This window comes from Typopeltis vanoorti, chromosome 23, assembly GCF_054136105.1.
Source record: "Typopeltis vanoorti isolate ZY-2024b chromosome 23, IOZ_Tvanoo_1.0, whole genome shotgun sequence".
In the NCBI taxonomy this organism is placed as follows: Eukaryota; Metazoa; Arthropoda; class Arachnida; order Uropygi; family Thelyphonidae; genus Typopeltis; species Typopeltis vanoorti.
Genome location: NC_143571.1, coordinates 68,129,910 through 68,148,578, shown reverse-complemented (window position 1 = coordinate 68,148,578; position 18,669 = coordinate 68,129,910). Strand labels below are relative to the sequence as shown.

General features: G+C 34.4%; 1 protein-coding gene across 2 annotated transcripts in view; it reads left to right on the top strand.

The window, feature by feature from the left end:
- The window catches only part of sgg (glycogen synthase kinase 3 beta homolog shaggy), a 259,101-nt gene that overhangs the window by 208,381 nt on the left and 32,051 nt on the right, over window positions 1-18,669 (top strand). For both annotated transcript variants that reach the window (XM_090413205.1, XM_090413206.1), the window contains exon 8: window positions 4,317-4,503. In XM_090413205.1, the coding sequence (XP_090269331.1) occupies window positions 4,317-4,503 (187 nt within the window). The remainder of the gene's footprint in view (window positions 1-4,316; window positions 4,504-18,669) is intronic.

The window sequence follows — 18,669 nt, the reverse complement described above, 5'->3', positions numbered from 1 at the left end:
AGTATTTTCAGTGGAATTAAGTTTACTAGTAAAATCTGTATATAAGATGTTTTTAAATAAAATTCCTTTTATACATGATTTTACACACCCATGTTGCCTTGTGATGTTTTTAGACATATATGTGTGTGTTCAATAATTTTAATGACTTACACACCCGAGATAATTAAGAATAACAGTTTAATAGGGACACAACTAGTTTTGTTGGTAAGTCAACCTCGTCAGGTGTCAAAGTACAAAGATATATACAAAAACGACTGACAGAAGCATTACACACTAACAACAACAACAGAGCTGTTCAAAAAAAACTACAGTTAAGTTCAAATTGAAGTCTTGCTTCAGTTCTAGCTACATTTATACGCATGTGCATGATCTCATGAGAACGCCAGCACTGAACAGCAGAGCTATGCAAATCTGTCAAATTGTAGTTAAGGTTGTTATTGATGTGGGTAGAATCAAGGGTGATTTCTTTTGACTCCAGAATATGTTTTTCAAGTTCATCATAACATTTGTGAATATTAGAAGTTTGATCCCAGTCTATTTGGTGCTGGCGGCCTTCATCAGAGTTTACAGAGAACAAGACGTAGCTGGCGAGGGCACTGGTTCAGATTATTACTGCCTCGGTAATACCCATTTCACCAAACAAGATCAGCTCTCTCTCTTCTTGGAGTAGTGTTTATCTCCAGTCTCTCCTTGCATAAACACATCACATCAATAACATCCTCAGCATCCAAGAAACTGGGCATTCCCTTTTGTTCAAAAGGCTATTTTACACCTAACCAACTCCTAACTATATACAAATCCCAAATCTACCCATGCTTAGAAGACTGCTCACATGTTTGGGGTGGCGCATCTAAAACTTCCCTTAAAATCCTTGATGCTGTTCAGAAGTGAGCAATTATGTTCGCTGATGATCCCTCTTTTACAGGTTCACTTTCAACCTCTATCTCACAGATGCAGTGTTTCAGCATTATATCTATTCTATTGGAATTTCCATGGTCACTGCTACAATGAATTGCCAACTATCGTTCCTTTACTTTCAGTTGCACCTGTTAATGCAAGAGCCACAGCTGCCCAGTTCCTTTACTGTGTAACTGCAAACACACTGAACCTGTTTTTCCTCTTTTATTCCATCCACCTCTGGAACAGCCTTCCTCATTCTCAAACTATTATAACTTGTAGCTTTTCAAAAAAAAAAAAAAAAATACTTCTATCTCAGTCCTCATCTGCATCCCACACACTGCACTGATGTGACCTCTAGTGTATGGGATGACAGATTTACACATCGGCTTAAATTGCTTTTGTTCATTTTTATATTTGAATGGCTGTGTGAGAAAGTAGAAAGCCTTTATTTTGATCTGTATTATTATTTAGGATATTAAGATATTTCTTAGTATTCAACCCTTTCACATGAATATATGTTTATTTCTTCCTCTTGCAATACGATATTAATTGTTGTAATGTTGAATATAATCTTCAACATTTGAGTTTCTTGGGCTTGCACTGCTTAAAAGACAAACTCTCAGGAGACCATATATATATATATATATATTATCTTTGATCTTCTGTAGCCAAATCCTGTTCCTCTGTTTGGCTCAACAGGTCTCATATGAAGCTCATCAACACCTAGCTTAATAACACCCTGCTGCTTGTATCTGGTGCAGTCAGATCAACAAAGACTCACTGGCTTCCTGCCTTGTGAAACATCTTACCATCACACCTTTAAAGATCTGCTGTTTTCTCCTATAAGAGTATAAGAAAATAAATAATAATCCTCCTCTCCCTGTGCACACCAGGACATTCCAGACTTGAGTCACTCAATTAAAATCTAGGCAACCACTCATATATGAAGAAGAAATTTTAGTTAAATAATTTTATCCCCAGATAAGAATGAGCAAAGATGGTGAGATACAAACACTGGCGATCCTCAACTACAAATGTGGGTATTAATAACCAAATTCCCGTTCCTGACATTCTCCGTAAGACATGATTCTGAACAGGATTCACATGGACCATAGAATATGTGCAGACTTGCTAGTCAAGTGCGGAAATCATCTTTCTCCTCAATGTGACTATAGTGATTCTAAACAATTTGTCACATCATCACTGAATAACAGTGACTGGTCCAACTTTCTCCAAGTTGTATTATTCTCATTGAATATAATCAGAAGCTTAGATTTGCCATTATAATTTTTATACTTATGATCATGTTTTTCACTAGTACTGCATGCACCAAATGCTAATAATAATAAATATTGCGATAATTCAAATAATTGCTCAAGATACCTTCCCCTTCCCACTTGAGTCCATGGCATTGATTTTCCTATCAGGAATGATACATGTTACATGAATCAGCATATTTGGTCAAATAGAAATGAAAATGCAAAGAGAAACTCTTTTGACTAATTAATTGAAATTCTGAGAAGCTAAGCCTTAAATGGTACTAATGTGTTCTAGATTTACAGCCTTTCCTGAGGGAGAGAGATGCTCCATGTATACAAGAGAAATGCTTGACACCAAATGATTATTTGGTAGTACAAGTAGATCAGTTACAGATGAATAGGCATTATTGATGAAGATGGTGATTGTTATGAACATCAACCATCTTGGAATGCGTGAAACATTTTTTTAATTCAGCATGTGTTTCATTACAGAAACATTATGGATACTAATCAACAGTTAAGCCTCAGATTATGTCTATCATATATAACTGTCTGCATTACCAGAAGATGGTATCTATCTATGTTTCATGGGCATTTGTTTGTTCTTGCGGCTAGGCTAGAAACCTCAGGAAATAATGGGGGAACTCTCTCAGAAAGTTTAAAGGTTATTGAAGAATATGGATTCATCTTTCATTCATAGTCTGTTACGTTCATAATAGTACCATATATCAAATAAAAAAATTCTTTGGTGTCATTTTTTTTTATTATTATTAGAAAAAAGTGACAAGAAAAAGAAAGTAACAACATGTATTAGTGAATACTGAAGATTAGAGATCCATCATTATGGATCAACAAAGAGTTATAAAGTTTACCAAGGAGCTTATAAGAATATAAGCTTCAGCATTTAAGTTTTTTCCTGAACTTGTGATATTCATTTCTGATTTGCGCTTTTCATTGAGGTTTCACTCCTGACAACTGTTTTGAACATTTAGTTGTCATCAAAGACCAGGCCAAAAATCTCTGTTCAATACCTAATAATTCCTTGTTAGAAAGTTATATTATTCGCAAGGGAGCTGTCTGTTATTGCATAATTGTAATGCCAGAAACCTTAATTAGAGGCACTAGTCGTCTTCTTCTTCTTTCACTACGTGTTATTCCCGCTTCCTCTGCAGGGTCCGCGTGTTACTTAGATGCGACTACTTGTTAGTACCACTCCCAACCGACATGTCGCCTAGTCTGCCACTGGGGGGGGATATATTTTTGGCTGTAGAGGCATATGTTCGCGGGCCAGTTTGCCTGCTTGAGGGATGAAAAACACCAGATAAACTGACGGAAAAACCCTACTGCCCGCGCCCAAGACCGGCTAACTTGGCTATGGCTGAGGAAAATCCTCAAATTCCTCACGTCTTCGACGGGAATCGCACCCCGGGACACTCCTTCCCCAGTCATATGGTTGCGAAGCGCAAAGCCACTAGGCTAACCGCACGGACAATTAGAAGCACTAGTAAAAGACAAATATATGGGCTCCTGGATAGAGTTCCTATCTTTTAAGTAGTGAAACTTGAGCAACTCTGATGCCAAAGATTATATTCTTATAACCTCTCTATAAACTTTGGTACTCTCAGCTTTGACTATAAAATAATGATGGACCTATGATATCCTCAGTATTTAGTGCTTAATTATGCTAAATAGAAGCATTTTAAGCTCAATATTCTGATGTGTGTGTGTGTGTTAATGTTTTTGTATTTTTCAACAGCAAAAATACTTTTTGCTATATCATCAGTATAATAAAAAGTTAGTTATATTTAGCATAATCGAAACTATTTACAAGTTGATTTCAGATTGAAAGCAGAGACAAGTACATATCTGTCTAATTGCAATAGATACTAATTTGAGTGGGAGATCAAGTCATCCCTGATCTAAAGTATATAGATTGTCCTGTGGTGATTCATGTGAAGGCCAAAGTCTGTCTGTCACCTTTTATACTTTCTTGAATTTCATATTGAAAAAAAAATAATAAAAAATTCTGAGTGACTTTTTTTAAATTCAGATATTGGTGTTATCGTTATTCTTTATTGGAAAATAAAACAGCCGTAGCACAATTTAGAATAACCGACTTCAGTGTTCTCGTAACTGATAATCTATATTATTTGATAGGTATTTCGAGCTCGTACTCCTTCAGAAGCGATAGATTTAGTATCAAGACTATTGGAATATACCCCATCTGCCCGCATTACTCCTCTTCAAGCTTGTGCGCATGCTTTTTTTGATGATCTTAGAGAACCAGGCGCTAGATTACCAAGCGGCCGTGAGCTGCCTCCATTATTTAACTTTACTGATCACGGTGAGTAGTTAAAATTGATTTTTATTTTAAAATCTTCTAAATATATTACCAGAAACCTGAAAATATATTTTTTAACATTCTCATAGTTTAATGCATATGTGTCTTGAACTTCATCCAAAGTCTATGCTGAAGGATGCAACATACACAAAATAGTTGCCAGCAAATTTAAACCCTTTGAAAAGGTCAATATCAGAAATTTTAATTCTTCACAACTGGTCTACTTGTACATAGAGACTGTTGATGTTACTTGAGTTGTTTCTGTTTTTTATTCCATAGTACAAAGCACATTTCCTTTCAGACATATATATTGCTATGTATTATGAGAAGGCCATCACTCAGACTAGTTTCAGCCTTTATTGATGTCTGATCAATACAGAAGTCATTTTCCATATAAATGGAGCAAAAATATGTATCACCATATTAAAATCCTGCTTGTTACAAAATAAAATTATAATACACAAGAAATTACGCTTTTGTTTTAGAAAATCTTCCTACAACTTTCTCTGATACAGATACATTTTGTTAATGTGGTGATGTACCATTTTATACTTTTATGTGGAAAATATGACTTCTGAATTGATTTAATCTCATTGTCTTCCTGGGTATAGAACAAGAATTTACTAAAGGTTGATACCTATATGGACGGTGACCCTTTCCATAATGCATAGCGATATACACATCCAAAAGGAAGCATTCTTTGCATTCTTGGATACTTGAAGATTGATATGAAGTTAGCAGTCTCTACAATAGTAGACTATTGTTTGCACATGAAGTACTTTAGGTACTTCATGTGCAAACTTTGCTTATGTTTGGATAAAAGATTAAAACAAGAATGTAATTTGTGTATTATAACTTATTTTGTATCTAATTAACCTATTTTGTATGGAAAAACTTCTAACAGCAGAAAATTCTCCTCCTCCTATTGAAAAACAATTGTGCTTTCAGGTCCCTTGCCATCAAATGTAACATCTCTTTGCCTGTGCTTTTCTCTCTCTCTCTCTCTCTCTCACAGATTATACCTGGTACATTACCTCAAGGTAAAGCCGACCTCCTGCTTTGCCAGAAACCTACACTATATACCTCCTGTAGTTTTTCATCCAAAAGACAAAAAGAATTTTAAATGACCAAAGGTCTTCTGGTCCCATAGTTGTGATCAGCCATTTATGCCTCCAGAACAAATACCTGTCCTGTATATGTCCAGCAAATTCAAACCCTTTGAAAAGGCCAATATCAGAAATTTTAATTCTTCACAAATACATACAAATACCTGTCCTATATATCTTTACCCTTTTATATTCGTCTGGCACTTATCCTGGCAATCGTGCATCCAATGTATTCCAAAAAAAGATTATGATAAAAGTCTACTATTGAACTGCATTCCATCACCTTCACCTCATTCCTCTCCAAAGAAAGGTTGTTCCAGAAAATAGAAGTAGACAGAATGAAAGAGGAAGGTGAGAGTTTGATTTAATAAATTTCTGGAAGTTGAACTGAGTATGGATGTTGACCAGCTGTTGCTTGTGTTTTTACATACTTGTAAAGGGTAGAAGTAACAGTAGCTAGTTCATTCAGTATAGCATCCATGCAAATACCTAGGGGGGGGGGGGGCATAATCCAAAAACAGAAAGTGCTCAGAATGGCTCTGAGAATGGGGTCATATAATAAACAGACTGCACTCTTCTGGTTATCATCAAGCATTTTTAGTAAGAGTACACTACTCCTATTTGAGAAGAGTGTACTTCGGCTATGCCGTTTTGAAATTTATATAGCATTAGGAGTTATATAAGTGAGATGCAATGTTTAGTGAAAAGGACAATTTTTTTCTTTTAGTGTAAGGAGGTTATGTGTGCATATTATCCCAAGAAGAGAAATGTAATCTTGACTGGAGATCTGAACATTATCAAAAGTAAGGAGAAGTGAAGTGATATTTTCTTCTTGGGAATAATATAGGACTTTTTTGGTAGCATTAATGCTACCAAAAATGTCCATTGGGCATTGATAGGGAAATGTGAAGGGGGTAGAGAGCTATGCACCCCTAACATGTGAATTACTAGAGAGAAAACTTGTAGCACATTTCCAAAGGGCAAAAGACAGATCATAAAAGAGTTGTTTGGTAAGGAGATCTCTGTGTCAGACCTAATCAGATGCCTTGATGTCAAAAGTGACTGTGTGAATTTCTCCAGATTTTTCCATGTTTGTCTCCAGATGTAAGGAGAATTGCTAAAACATCTGGTGTGAGGCAGTAGTAGTAGTAATAGAATCTATATTCGTGCTCACTAATAAAGTGGTGTGCCTCGGGTAGTAAAAAAAAAACATTCTCCATTGTTTTTGAGAGAATTAAGATGAGTGCAGGACTTACTAAATTGAATAACAGCTGTAACAAATTTGGCATGAAAATCAGCAATAAAAAGACCAAAACTATGAAAATAGGTTTAAAAAAATAGCATAGAAAACTTCAGCTGTATTCTGAATGGAAATCCTATAGAACAAGTAAAATATTTCAGCTATTTAGGCACACTTTTTAGTGAAAATGGCAGATTAAATCTGGAAATAGACAACAGAATAGGCGCAGTTTGTATTGTGGTTAGTCAGCTGAATAATTCTTTTATAGAATAAGAGAAAATTAGCCAAAAAGCAGTATACAAGACAGTGTTCAAACCCGTTTTAAGTTTAAGGATCTGAGAGTTGGGTTAGAAATAAAGCACTAGAGACCACAGATATGAGGGTTCTGAGAAAAATTAGGGGATGAACTGATGGCATCAATGACAGAATCATATTAAAAATGAAGATATTAAAAAGAAACTTGACATTATTAGCATTCAAGAATGTGTTAGCAGATCTAATCTAAGATGGTATGACCACTTAAATAGAATGTGAAGAAAGGTTAGCAAAACAGGCATTTAATCCAAGATGGCAAGAAAGAGATCCAGAGGAAGACCAAGGTTTTAGGTGGATTGATTTGGTCATATTTAACATTTTGTGCTTCTAAAGCACTTTTGAGTATTGGGGTGCTCACAAGTAATAGATTTGATTTGGAGGAAAATTGCTGATAAGAGATTAATAGTAATATAAACTTAATCATATAATGCTGTCATAGTAACCTGAAAACCCCTTTGGGATACATATCAAGAAATTGATGATGATATTTATTGTTTAATGTATTTCAATCCACTCCTCAAAATATTACGTATAGTTTTGCATTTTCCCACAGTCAAATTTCATTACTAATGTTACATATTGCTTTCATATTTAAGAATTTAGGTACACAAAACACACTTGTTGAAATGATTATTTACTGCTGACCACTTCCTTTTGCTAGTATTTGTTATACTGTACTGCGTTAAACAAGAATATAATTTCAATTATGGATAAAACAAGGCAATTTAAATGGCTTTAAGCTTCATGACTGTGTAACTTATTTATATTTATTTGTATATAAGATACACAGTTTTGTGTTCTGTTTTCAGGCATCATCTTTCAGTTCGTTTTTTCCTGCTTGAACTTGATAGAATAGAAAATGAATCCCACACATCTAGAAATGTGAAAAAAATTGGAGTAAAGGGCAGTACTAAGAATAATGGCAAGCATCTCAGGACAGGCTAGTTATACATACCACCATGGGCATCCACAGAAAATTTTCTGGGGGTGGGGGGCAAAGCTTGGAGACAGTAATTACATCAATAGATTTTTATTTTTTATTTATTTTTTTCACAAGTAGATTAGAGAATACAGTATTGCTTCAATACAAAAACACAATGTTTTTTGTATTGATGCAATACTGTATTATATACATAGTTTGATTTGTATGCAAACATACAAATCAGTACGCATACATAACGTATATAAATTTACAATATAAAGGAAACAAGAATCAATATATATATATATATATATATATAGATGGATGATGTTTCAATAATCATGTATCGTATAAGAATTATTCTTATACGATATTCTCCATCTATCACTTGCAAACCATTTTGAATAAATTTCTTCTTTACCGCTTCCTCTTCTAGTTCCTGTGCATGCTAATCATGCATAAACCTGATGAGCATGTTTCTGAGATATTGGACCTTAACCATGCTTTCACACGTATCAAGGTGTGAAACTTCTTTCAGTGGTACAGGTCGTAACAAGTAACGTCATACCAATAGTTATTGCCAAATTAATAGAAGGGAAATAGTTGCAAAGTTTGGGGAATATCAGTCGAAGGAAAATTTGTTCATTTTTCATACCACATTGTTGCCTCTATTTCTAAATATTGTAAATTATATTTTTTGCTTATTCTTTTGATGTTGTTTTGGAACTTTATTTTATCTATTTTTAGAATATTCTTGGAATGAAACTGAAATTTCATTAAAAATCAACTAATTAAATAATCCCAAATTCCTAAATTAAATTATTTCAGTTTAAAAGCAAAAAAATCATAAAACTAACAAGTAAATTAATATTAAATTACATGCACTTCCCTTTTAAAAATGTGTTTTTCTTTTTAAATTTATTTCACTATAAATTTACAAATCACGCCTTACTTAGTGACTCACTAGACACAGAGGGCAAACGAACTGGTCACTATTCACAATTTTTTTTTCACAAATCAGAAAAAGATGAACCAAAAACAGGCACACGTGTTTTATTGCTGCAATAGATGAAACACGTGTTCTATGGTAACCGAGGGCCGAAACTGGCCTTTGTCTGTCTTAATAAAATTTTAAGACAGACAAAGCATCCCATAGTCGAGGGTGTAAGGTCACATATCTCAATCACTTTTACGATCATAATTTGTGGAATTTTTCCGGGAGGTGGCAAGTGCCGTGTCCCCCCCCGTGGATGCCCATGCATACCACTGTATCATCATAAAAATGTGAAGAAATTTACTTGATAAAAGCATGAACAAAACAAAAATCTTATTATGTTATTGATGACAATGATGATATCTTCAGATTTTTTGTGACTCCTACTATATAGTACATTATACCATGGGTAGGTTAGAATTTTCAATCATTTTTTATTTATTTTTTTACATAATCTGGAAACCCATCCAGATTGTACACACACACACACACACACACACACACACACTCAGGTTTCTTTTTATGCTGATTTGAAGTTATGCGGTGCATAACTTCAAAACTTATATACTGTTGTACATAATGAACAGCGTGTTGCAGCACATTCTGCCGTAACGTGTAAGCAGTGAGTGTCCTTGAAGTTTAATTTTGCATGTGAGTAAGTATTTGTCTTTTCATTATTGAAAGTCTAAATTTTGCTAATTTTTATTTTAAAGATTTAATTTGGCCCAATGGAGAAAAAAAAGCACCAAAGAAATTGCTTTTCTTTGGAAATGAAAATTGCAATTTTAGATCGCTTAGCAAAAGGAGAAGGATCTACGGCGATTGGTTAACATTTTAATTTAGGCGAATCGACTATAAGAGCAATTAAAAAGAATGAAGTTGCAATAGAAAATCTGTCATTTCTGGCACAAAACTAAGTGCCAAATTATCATCGTACTCAAGAGATGCTTTATTAGAAAAAAAACGGAACGAGCGCTCATAATTTGGATTGAAGAATTAACTCAAAGAAGAATTCCTATAAGTGGTTGTTTAATTAAACAAAAAGCTCGGAGCTGTCTACTTCCACTTCCAAGGCTGATAAAGAATTTTCGGCTAGCAAAGGATTGTTAACCAGGTTTTTAAAAAGGAATGCACTTCATAACGTGAAGACTACAAGCGCGGTTGCAGCAGCAGATGAAGAAGCAGCCAAAAATTTAAAAGAGAAGTTAGTCAAAATTATTGAAGATGGTGGATAATGTCCTGATCGAGTGTTTAACGCTGACGAAACAGGATTTTTTTGGAAGAAAATGCCTAGTCGAACATACATCGCAAAGTCTGAAAAAAAAAAAAGCAAGTGGGTTTAAAGCAAGCAAAGATCGAGTAACATTGATACTTTGTAGCAATGGATCAGGAGATTGAATGTTGAAACCCCTTCTAGTAAATAGATTTCTAAGACCACGTGCTCTAAAAGGCAAAGATCTAAAACAAATGTGCAGGTATTGTTTTTTTCCACCCAATACAACAAGCTTTATTCAGCCATTAGATGAAGGCATAATTGCTACTTTTAAAAAATATTACGTTAAGCACACTTTTCAATTTATATTGGATAAACTAGAAAATGAATCATTAACAGTAATTGACGTTTGGAAAAAAGTTTTCTATTTTGAACTGCTCAAATCATGTTGCATCTGCTATCGCTGAAATAAGACCACAAACTTTAAATGCCTGCTGAAAGTAGCTTGGCCTGGATGGTTTGCAAATAGTGCAACCATGCGAACATCTACATTATCAGCTGAAATTATTACTTTGGCACAGGAAATTGGTGGAGAAGGTTTTGATACATTTAGACGAATTTGCTTGTGGATAATGCCTTAAGTGATGATGATATTATTGGATATTGATTAAGTTTAGATATCGTCGAAGATCGTGAAAAGGATAGTGAAGCAAAAGAAAAACCTGTGCAATAAATTGGAAAATCATTTTCTTGTTAATGACACAAATTCTGAATGAGCCTTTAAATTCCAACGTCAGCTGAAGAACTGTATGTCTGGATATCGCGAGCTGTATAAAAAAATAGTAAAATCATCATCGCAAAGTTTAATCACGGATTTCAGGATTTCATTGTCAGAAGAAAAAAATCAGCACAGAATGAGGGTGAAGCTAATTCTGTTTGTGAAGAACCATTGCCTTTACCATACAGATCTGATGTGCTGACTATCTATTCTGGTGATGAAAGTGGTTTCGCACGAGTTCGCAAACGTTGCCGAATATTCTCTAATAGCGTAATTCTGATGACAAAATGTTTAAAAAATAAATAAAAATTCTGAGCAATAAATACAAAATGTTATATTCAGGCAATGACAATCAAGGAAAAGAAGGAGTAGCCATAGTATTCAACACAAAATATGAGGCTAATCTTCTTGAATGGCAGTCAGTCTCAAGTAGAGTAATGTGGGCAAATATGAGAATGGGGAACTGGACATTGAGACTTATTTGTGCCTATGGTCCCACAGAAGGTTCTACTAAGGTAGAAGTGGAGGAATTTTTTAATAATTTAGAGAAAGCAACTGACACAATGAAAAAGGAAAAGTTGGTCCTTGTTGGGGATCTAAATAGCAGAGTAGGAAATGATTGTGAGACACATAAAAATATTTTGGGAAAATTTGGAGAAAAGAGCAAAGCTAATAATAATGGCAAATATCTGTTGGATTTCTGCTCAGGACATGGACTGGTTATTACTAACACCATGTTCCAACATAAAAATGTGCACAAATTCACATGGAGAGAAGAGGCAAGGAATTAAAAAAGTCTCATTGACTATGTTATTGTTGATAATGATGTTTTCTCCCTGGTGCAGGACACCAGAGTGTACAGAGGATTTGAAATTGGAAGTGATCACTATTTAGTCTTGATCAGGATAAAATTGAATTTCATATTGAAAAGAATAACATGTAAGAAAGTTTTAAAGCGAATAAAAGTTGAGCATGTCTCAGATGTGAACTGTAGACTAAAATACACAAAGATTATTGAAGAAAAAATAAAAGAGTGTGAGAACAGGAATCAAACCTTGGAGATTCAGTGGCAAGCCTTGAAGAAAGCCATTATTGATTCTGCTAGAGAAGCATGTGGTGAAGTTGTCTGAAAGGATAGAAAAACTAGAACTCCATGGTGGACACAGGAAGTTAAAGAGGCAGCGAAGGAAAAGAAGAAAGCATATCAAAAGTTCCTGGCAAATAAGTTAGCTTGTGCTCTTAAAGAATACAGAGACAAATGCAAGAATGCTAAATACTGTGTAAAACTAGCTAAAGTTTTAGCTAGTTTAAGCCAAAGTCATGGGAGGACTTTGGCAAGAATATAGAAAATAAATATCAAGAAGGTGGCAAAATATGCTGGCGGTTGTTGAAGAAGCTTGGGAATGGAGGAAAGAGTGCTGTAAAACAAGTTAGAGATGATAAAGGCGACATGAAAACAGGAGAAAAAGATATCCTTGCAGTATGGAGTAATTACTTTGAAAAACTGCTAAATGAAACAAGTAGTGATGACAGCACAGTGGTAAAAAACACTGACCAGGCATGCAGTCAGGAATACATATCCATACTTGAAGCCATCAAAGGCTTGAAATGTGGAAAGGCAGCAGGAGTAGATGATATTCGACCAGAAATGCTGAAGTATGGTGATATAAAAGTCTTACAATGGCTGCACTGCATAGTTCAGAAAGCCTGGACAGAAGGACGAAGATGGATCACATTATGAAGGAAAGTGGTATTAAACATGATATCAAAATTTGGAGATGTTAAGGTCAGATCTTTGCTTTATGTGGATGATGTTATGCTTCTAAATAAATCCACTACAAATCTGCAAGGTTCTCTGACTAAATTGAATAACTGTTGAAATAGATATGGTATTGAAGGTCAGCAATAAAAAGACAAAGACAATGAAAATAGGCAGAATCGTTGAAAATGTCAACTGTGTTGTGAATGGAGAACATGTGGAACAAGTAAAACATTTCAGCTACTTAGGCACGATTTTTACTGAAGATGGTAAATTAAATATAGAAATAGGCAACAGAATCAGTAAAGCTGGTATGGTAGGAAGTCAACTGAATAAATTCATATGGAATAAGAGAGAAATTAGTCAGAACACTAAATTAGCTGTATACAAGAATGTGTTCAAGCCAGTTTTAACTTATGGATCTGAGAGCTGGGTCAGAAGTAAAACACTTGACCAAAGACCAGAGACCGCAGATATGAGAGTCCTGAGAAAGATTTAGAAGCGTGAACAGATGGCATCAATGGCAATATCATATTAAAAACGAGGATATTAGGAAAGAACTTGACATTGTCAACATCCAGGAAGGCGTTAGCAGAGCTAATCTCAAGTGGTATGGTCACTTAAACAGAATGGGCGAAGAAAGATTAGCAAAACAAGTTCTCTGCCAGGTTGGCAGCAAAACGACCCAGAGGAAGACCAAGATATAGGTGGATTTACACGGTACAAAGTGCCTTAGACGATAAATATATAAGATCTGATAATGTTGGAGTCTTGACAAATAACAGACTGATTTGGAGGAAAATTGTAGATAGGAAGTTAGTAATGATGTAATTTTTTTCATGTAGTACTATCATATCCTGTACACCCCTTGAGGGTACATGGCAGGAATTTGATGATGATGATGATAAAAAAATTGTTACTTTTCAATAAAATTAAATGAATAAAGCTTTAAAACAAACTTAGGCATTCTTATTTTACTGAATTTTTCTAATCTTTTTTTATGTGATTTTTGGTTTATTTGAATTCATTGCTTCGGTTTTATGTAGTTTTAGAAAAGAAAATTATGGAATGTATTTCTAATTTTTCAACGTAAGTTAGGTCTTTTTTGTGCAATTTTCTGTGGAACGTATCTACTGCATAAAAAGAGACCCGACTCTATATATATATATATATATATATATATTAGGATAACCAAGCAATTTTATATGCTTGGTTATTTTAGCTCCTAATCCCAAGTATACAAACAATTAAGTTTTCGCCTGAAACAAAGTTCAAGTCTAAAGATGGTACAACACCAGGGCAACTCATTGTAAAGGTGGTTAAAGCTTTGATCACTATTCTTAGTATTTTCCCATAATGTAAAGCACATCTCACTAGAAGATGTATACTGCAATGCATTATGGGTGGGGTCACTACCCAGACCAGTTTCGACCTTTTTTGAGGTCTCCTCAGTGAGTAGCTAGACCCTAAATACCAAGGTTTTAGTAATACAAAGCCTTATCAACTTTACCTATATAAGTTGCAACAAGGTGTATTAAGTTTTAATAAAAATCTCTGGAGGAGATATTGATGGGAATAAATTTTTAACTTGGGTATATTGTATATTAGGATAACCAAGCAATTTTATATGCTTGGTTATTTTAGCTCCTAATCCCAAGTATACAAACAATTAAGTTTGCGCCTGAAACAAAGTTCAAGTCTAAAGATGGTACAACACCAGGGCAACTCATTGTAAAGGTGGTTAAAGCTTTGATCACTATTCTTAGTATTTTCCCATAATGTAAAGCACATCTCACTAGAAGATGTATACTGCAATGCATTATGGGTGGGGTCACTACCCAGACCGGTTTCGACCTTTTTTGAGGTCTCAGTGAGTAGCTAGACCCTAAATACCAAGGTTTTAGTAATACAAAGAGCCTTATCAACTTTACCTATATAAGTTGCAACAAGGTGTAATTTTATCCCCTTATATCAACCTCGCCGGAAAAAAAAATAGCCTTTTGGCTTTTCATCTTAGTTATAAGGTGTATTAAGTTTTAATAAAAATCTCTGGAGGAGATATTGATGGGAATAAATTTTTAACTTGGGTATATTGTATATTAGGATATTAGGATAACCAAGCAATTTTATATGCTTGGTTATTTTAGCTCCTAATCCCAAGTATACAAACAATTAAGTTTGCGCCTGAAACAAAGTTCAAGTCTAAAGATGGTACAACACCAGGGCAACTCATTGTAAAGGTGGTTAAAGCTTTGATCACTATTCTTAGTATTTTCCCATAATGTAAAGTACATCTCACTAGAAGATGTATACTGCAATGCATTATGGGTGGGGTCACTACCCAGACCGGTTTCGACCTTTTTTGAGGTCTCCTCAGTGAGTAGCTAGACCCTAAATACCAAGGTTTTAGTAATACAAAGCCTTATCAACTTTACCTATATAAGTTGCAACAAGGTGTATTAAGTTTTAATAAAAATCTCTGGAGGAGATATTGATGGGAATAAATTTTTAACTTGGGTATATTGTATATTAGGATAACCAAGCAATTTTATATGCTTGGTTATTTTAGCTCCTAATCCCAAGTATACAAACAATTAAGTTTGCGCCTGAAACTTTTATTGTATATTACTGAAACCTTTATTGTATATCCTAATATACAATATACCCAAGTTAAAAATTTATTCCCATCAATATCTCCTCCAGAGATTTTTATGAAAACTTAATACACCTTGTTGCAACTTATATAGGTAAAGTTGATAAGGCTTTGTATTACTAAAACCTTGGTATTTAGGGTCTAGCTACTCACTGAGGAGACCTCAAAAAAGGTCGAAACCGGTCTGGGTAGTGACCCCACCCATAATGCATTGCAGTATACATCTTCTAGTGAGATGTGCTTTACATTATGGGAAAATACTAAGAATAGTGATCAAAGCTTTAACCACCTTTACAATGAGTTGCGCTGATGTTGTACCATCTTTAGACTTGAACTTTGTTTCAGGCGCAAACTTAATTGTTTGTATACTTGGGATTAGGAGCTAAAATAACCAAGCATATAAAATTGCTTGGTTATCCTAATATACAATATACCCAAGTTAAAAATTTATTCCCATATATATATATATATATATATATATAAATGATCTTTCGCAGTCCACTTCAGGCTTTCAGTAGGTGGAGCATTGGTCTCCACCTACTGAAAGTCTAAAGATTTTATTGAGCTACTTGTATACAAAATAAGTAAAGATGTTTGAATAGTGCCCAACTTATCTAACAGATAAACTTAGGTGTTGATGGTTATTCATCACTAAAAAACACACGTACTAACCACAGTGATGAGTTTTAATATGTAAATATTTCATTCCAAGTATCTTGGGACATCCTCAGTACAGTAATTCAAACAATATTAGGAATAACATACAGTTAGGGCGCATGATTACAATGGAATCTCAATATGCGTGTATTTTTTTAAAATTAATTATAGAATTAATTAATTTAAAAAATACATATATAAAGAGATTATTTTACATATACGTTTTACGTATGTTTTTTAGTGATGAATTCACCACAGGTTGCATTGTATAAAACTGGTTATTCATGACTTAACAGTATTTTTGATGATATTAACAACGCCAAACAATTTTATCAAAAGGTGTTTTAACTGCTTATATTTCACTGAATTTCAAATCAGCATTACAGACTTGTACACGTAGCATTGAGTGAGTGAAACAATACAATTGCAATGGACAAAAGATCCAGAGTCCTATTTTGACACCCTCTAATGTTGTTAAAAACATTACTGTTATGTGGGAGTTGCTCTTAGGATGACAGTCTCCCAAATTTTTGGCAAATTAATGCAACCATATTTGTTCGAGTTAAGAGAATTCTTCAAAGCCATTGCTGACTCAAAAAATAATTTTTCAGATCTGTAACGACTCCTAAATAGCATATTCATTTTCTTCCATCTAATCCTGTGTGAAGGAGTGTCCAAAGCGTGGTCTGCCAGTCCTGATTTGCCATAATAATAGTAGCAAATGTATTTTTTATGTTCTTTCAGGCAGATGAAGATCAGATGTTAACTGATCTTCCTGTTTGTCCATAGTAGGCCAAGTCACAGGGAACTTCATACACTCCTGGGTGTGTATGAATGGTGAAGTTTATCCTTAGGCGAGCGGATCAGAGTTGCTAGTTTAACATGAGGTTTGAAAGTGATGTGAAGGCCATGTTTCATCAGTACTTTGACTATCTTTTCTGATGTACCTCTGACATAGGGAATAGAGATGGTCATGTTGTGTTCCTGTGTATTAGAGGAGGGAGGAGTAATGGGGCTGTGTAGTATTTTATCTATTTTGTAGGAATTGTAGCTGTTGGCACAGATATTTGAGTTCTGTGATCAGAGCTGTATCGTTAGAACAAATGGCTCTGTGTGTGTGAGTGTTTTTAAAATGTCATACTGTTGGACTGGATGATGACGTGATGGAAAAAGATAGTGATCCATCTGAAAGGGGGTGTCTAATGTGTCAAGAAATGGTAAACAGTTATTAGATTCTTTTTCTACTGTGAAGAGGTTTTTCAAAATGAAGGAAAAGTGATTGAGCAATAGAATAGAATTTGCACATGTGCTTGCAGTGATAGCTTTGAGTCAACTGCTGAATGTCACCGCCTGCAGCACTGCCTGTTACATTGACAAGTGCCGCCGCTTGCTACAGATTGGCAACAAAAAATTTCGTGTTAACTGATTAATTACTTGCTTAAAGCGGGAAATAGTATCATTTCACTCAATCATGCTAACTAATTATCTCACATATCGAATTCCACTTTGCCCATGCACAATACATGCTGTAGGTTTTACAGTCTTTCATATGCTGTGTTAAGATATGTAAAAATAATTTTCTGGTGCATATCTTCATGATATGTACTAGATATTATGACAGTTTGACATCAAATTAGGCATGAAATCCTAAATTAGGATTTCATGCCTAATTTCTAGTTATCTTTTCTGAATTGTCTATTCTGTGTCATGTCACTACTTCATCATCTCGTTTTGTTTTGATTTCGCTTTGGATCTTTTTCCAGCATTTCTGCCTTCATACACTGGTTTTGCTAATCTTTAATTTCCCAAATCAACTTAAACAATCATACTATCTTGGATTTACTCTGCTTACAAATTCTTGAATATTAATAATGTTGAGTCTTCTATTGAGTTCATTTTTAAATAGTTCTGCCACTGAGGCCATCTGTTCATGCCTTTAATTTCTGTCAAACTCTCATCTTTGTGGTCCCTATCTAGCATTTGATCAACTTTTAATTCTAACCCAGCTGTCTATTCCATGTGTTAAAATGGGTGTAAACACTGTCTTGCTTGGTTGACCGATTTCTTTGTTCATATTTGTATATTCAGCTGACTTTCCACCAAACCATTGTTACTTATTCTATTATCTATTTCCATATTTAATTTGTCACTTTCACTAAGATTTGTCCTGAATAGATAAAAAGTATAACCTGTTATACAGTCATGCAGTTGAACCAGTTTTCCCTGCATATTTTAATTTTTTTAGTCTTATTTCAGATTTTAGTGCCAAATTTGTCACAAGAATTATATAATTTGGCTAAAGGGCAAAGACCTGCCACAAGCTTATTTAAAAAGATAAGCATTTTGTATAAGTTTCCATTTACATCATAGGACATATACAGGGTGTTCGGGATAAATTTGACAGTTTCGTAAGGAAAAAGAAAATCTTCTTTGTATCTATTAAATTTAATGAATTGACAAAAAAACATTACAGGCAGAGTTAATTACAATACTATCAACAAGATTTACTCAAAATAACCACCATTAGCATCG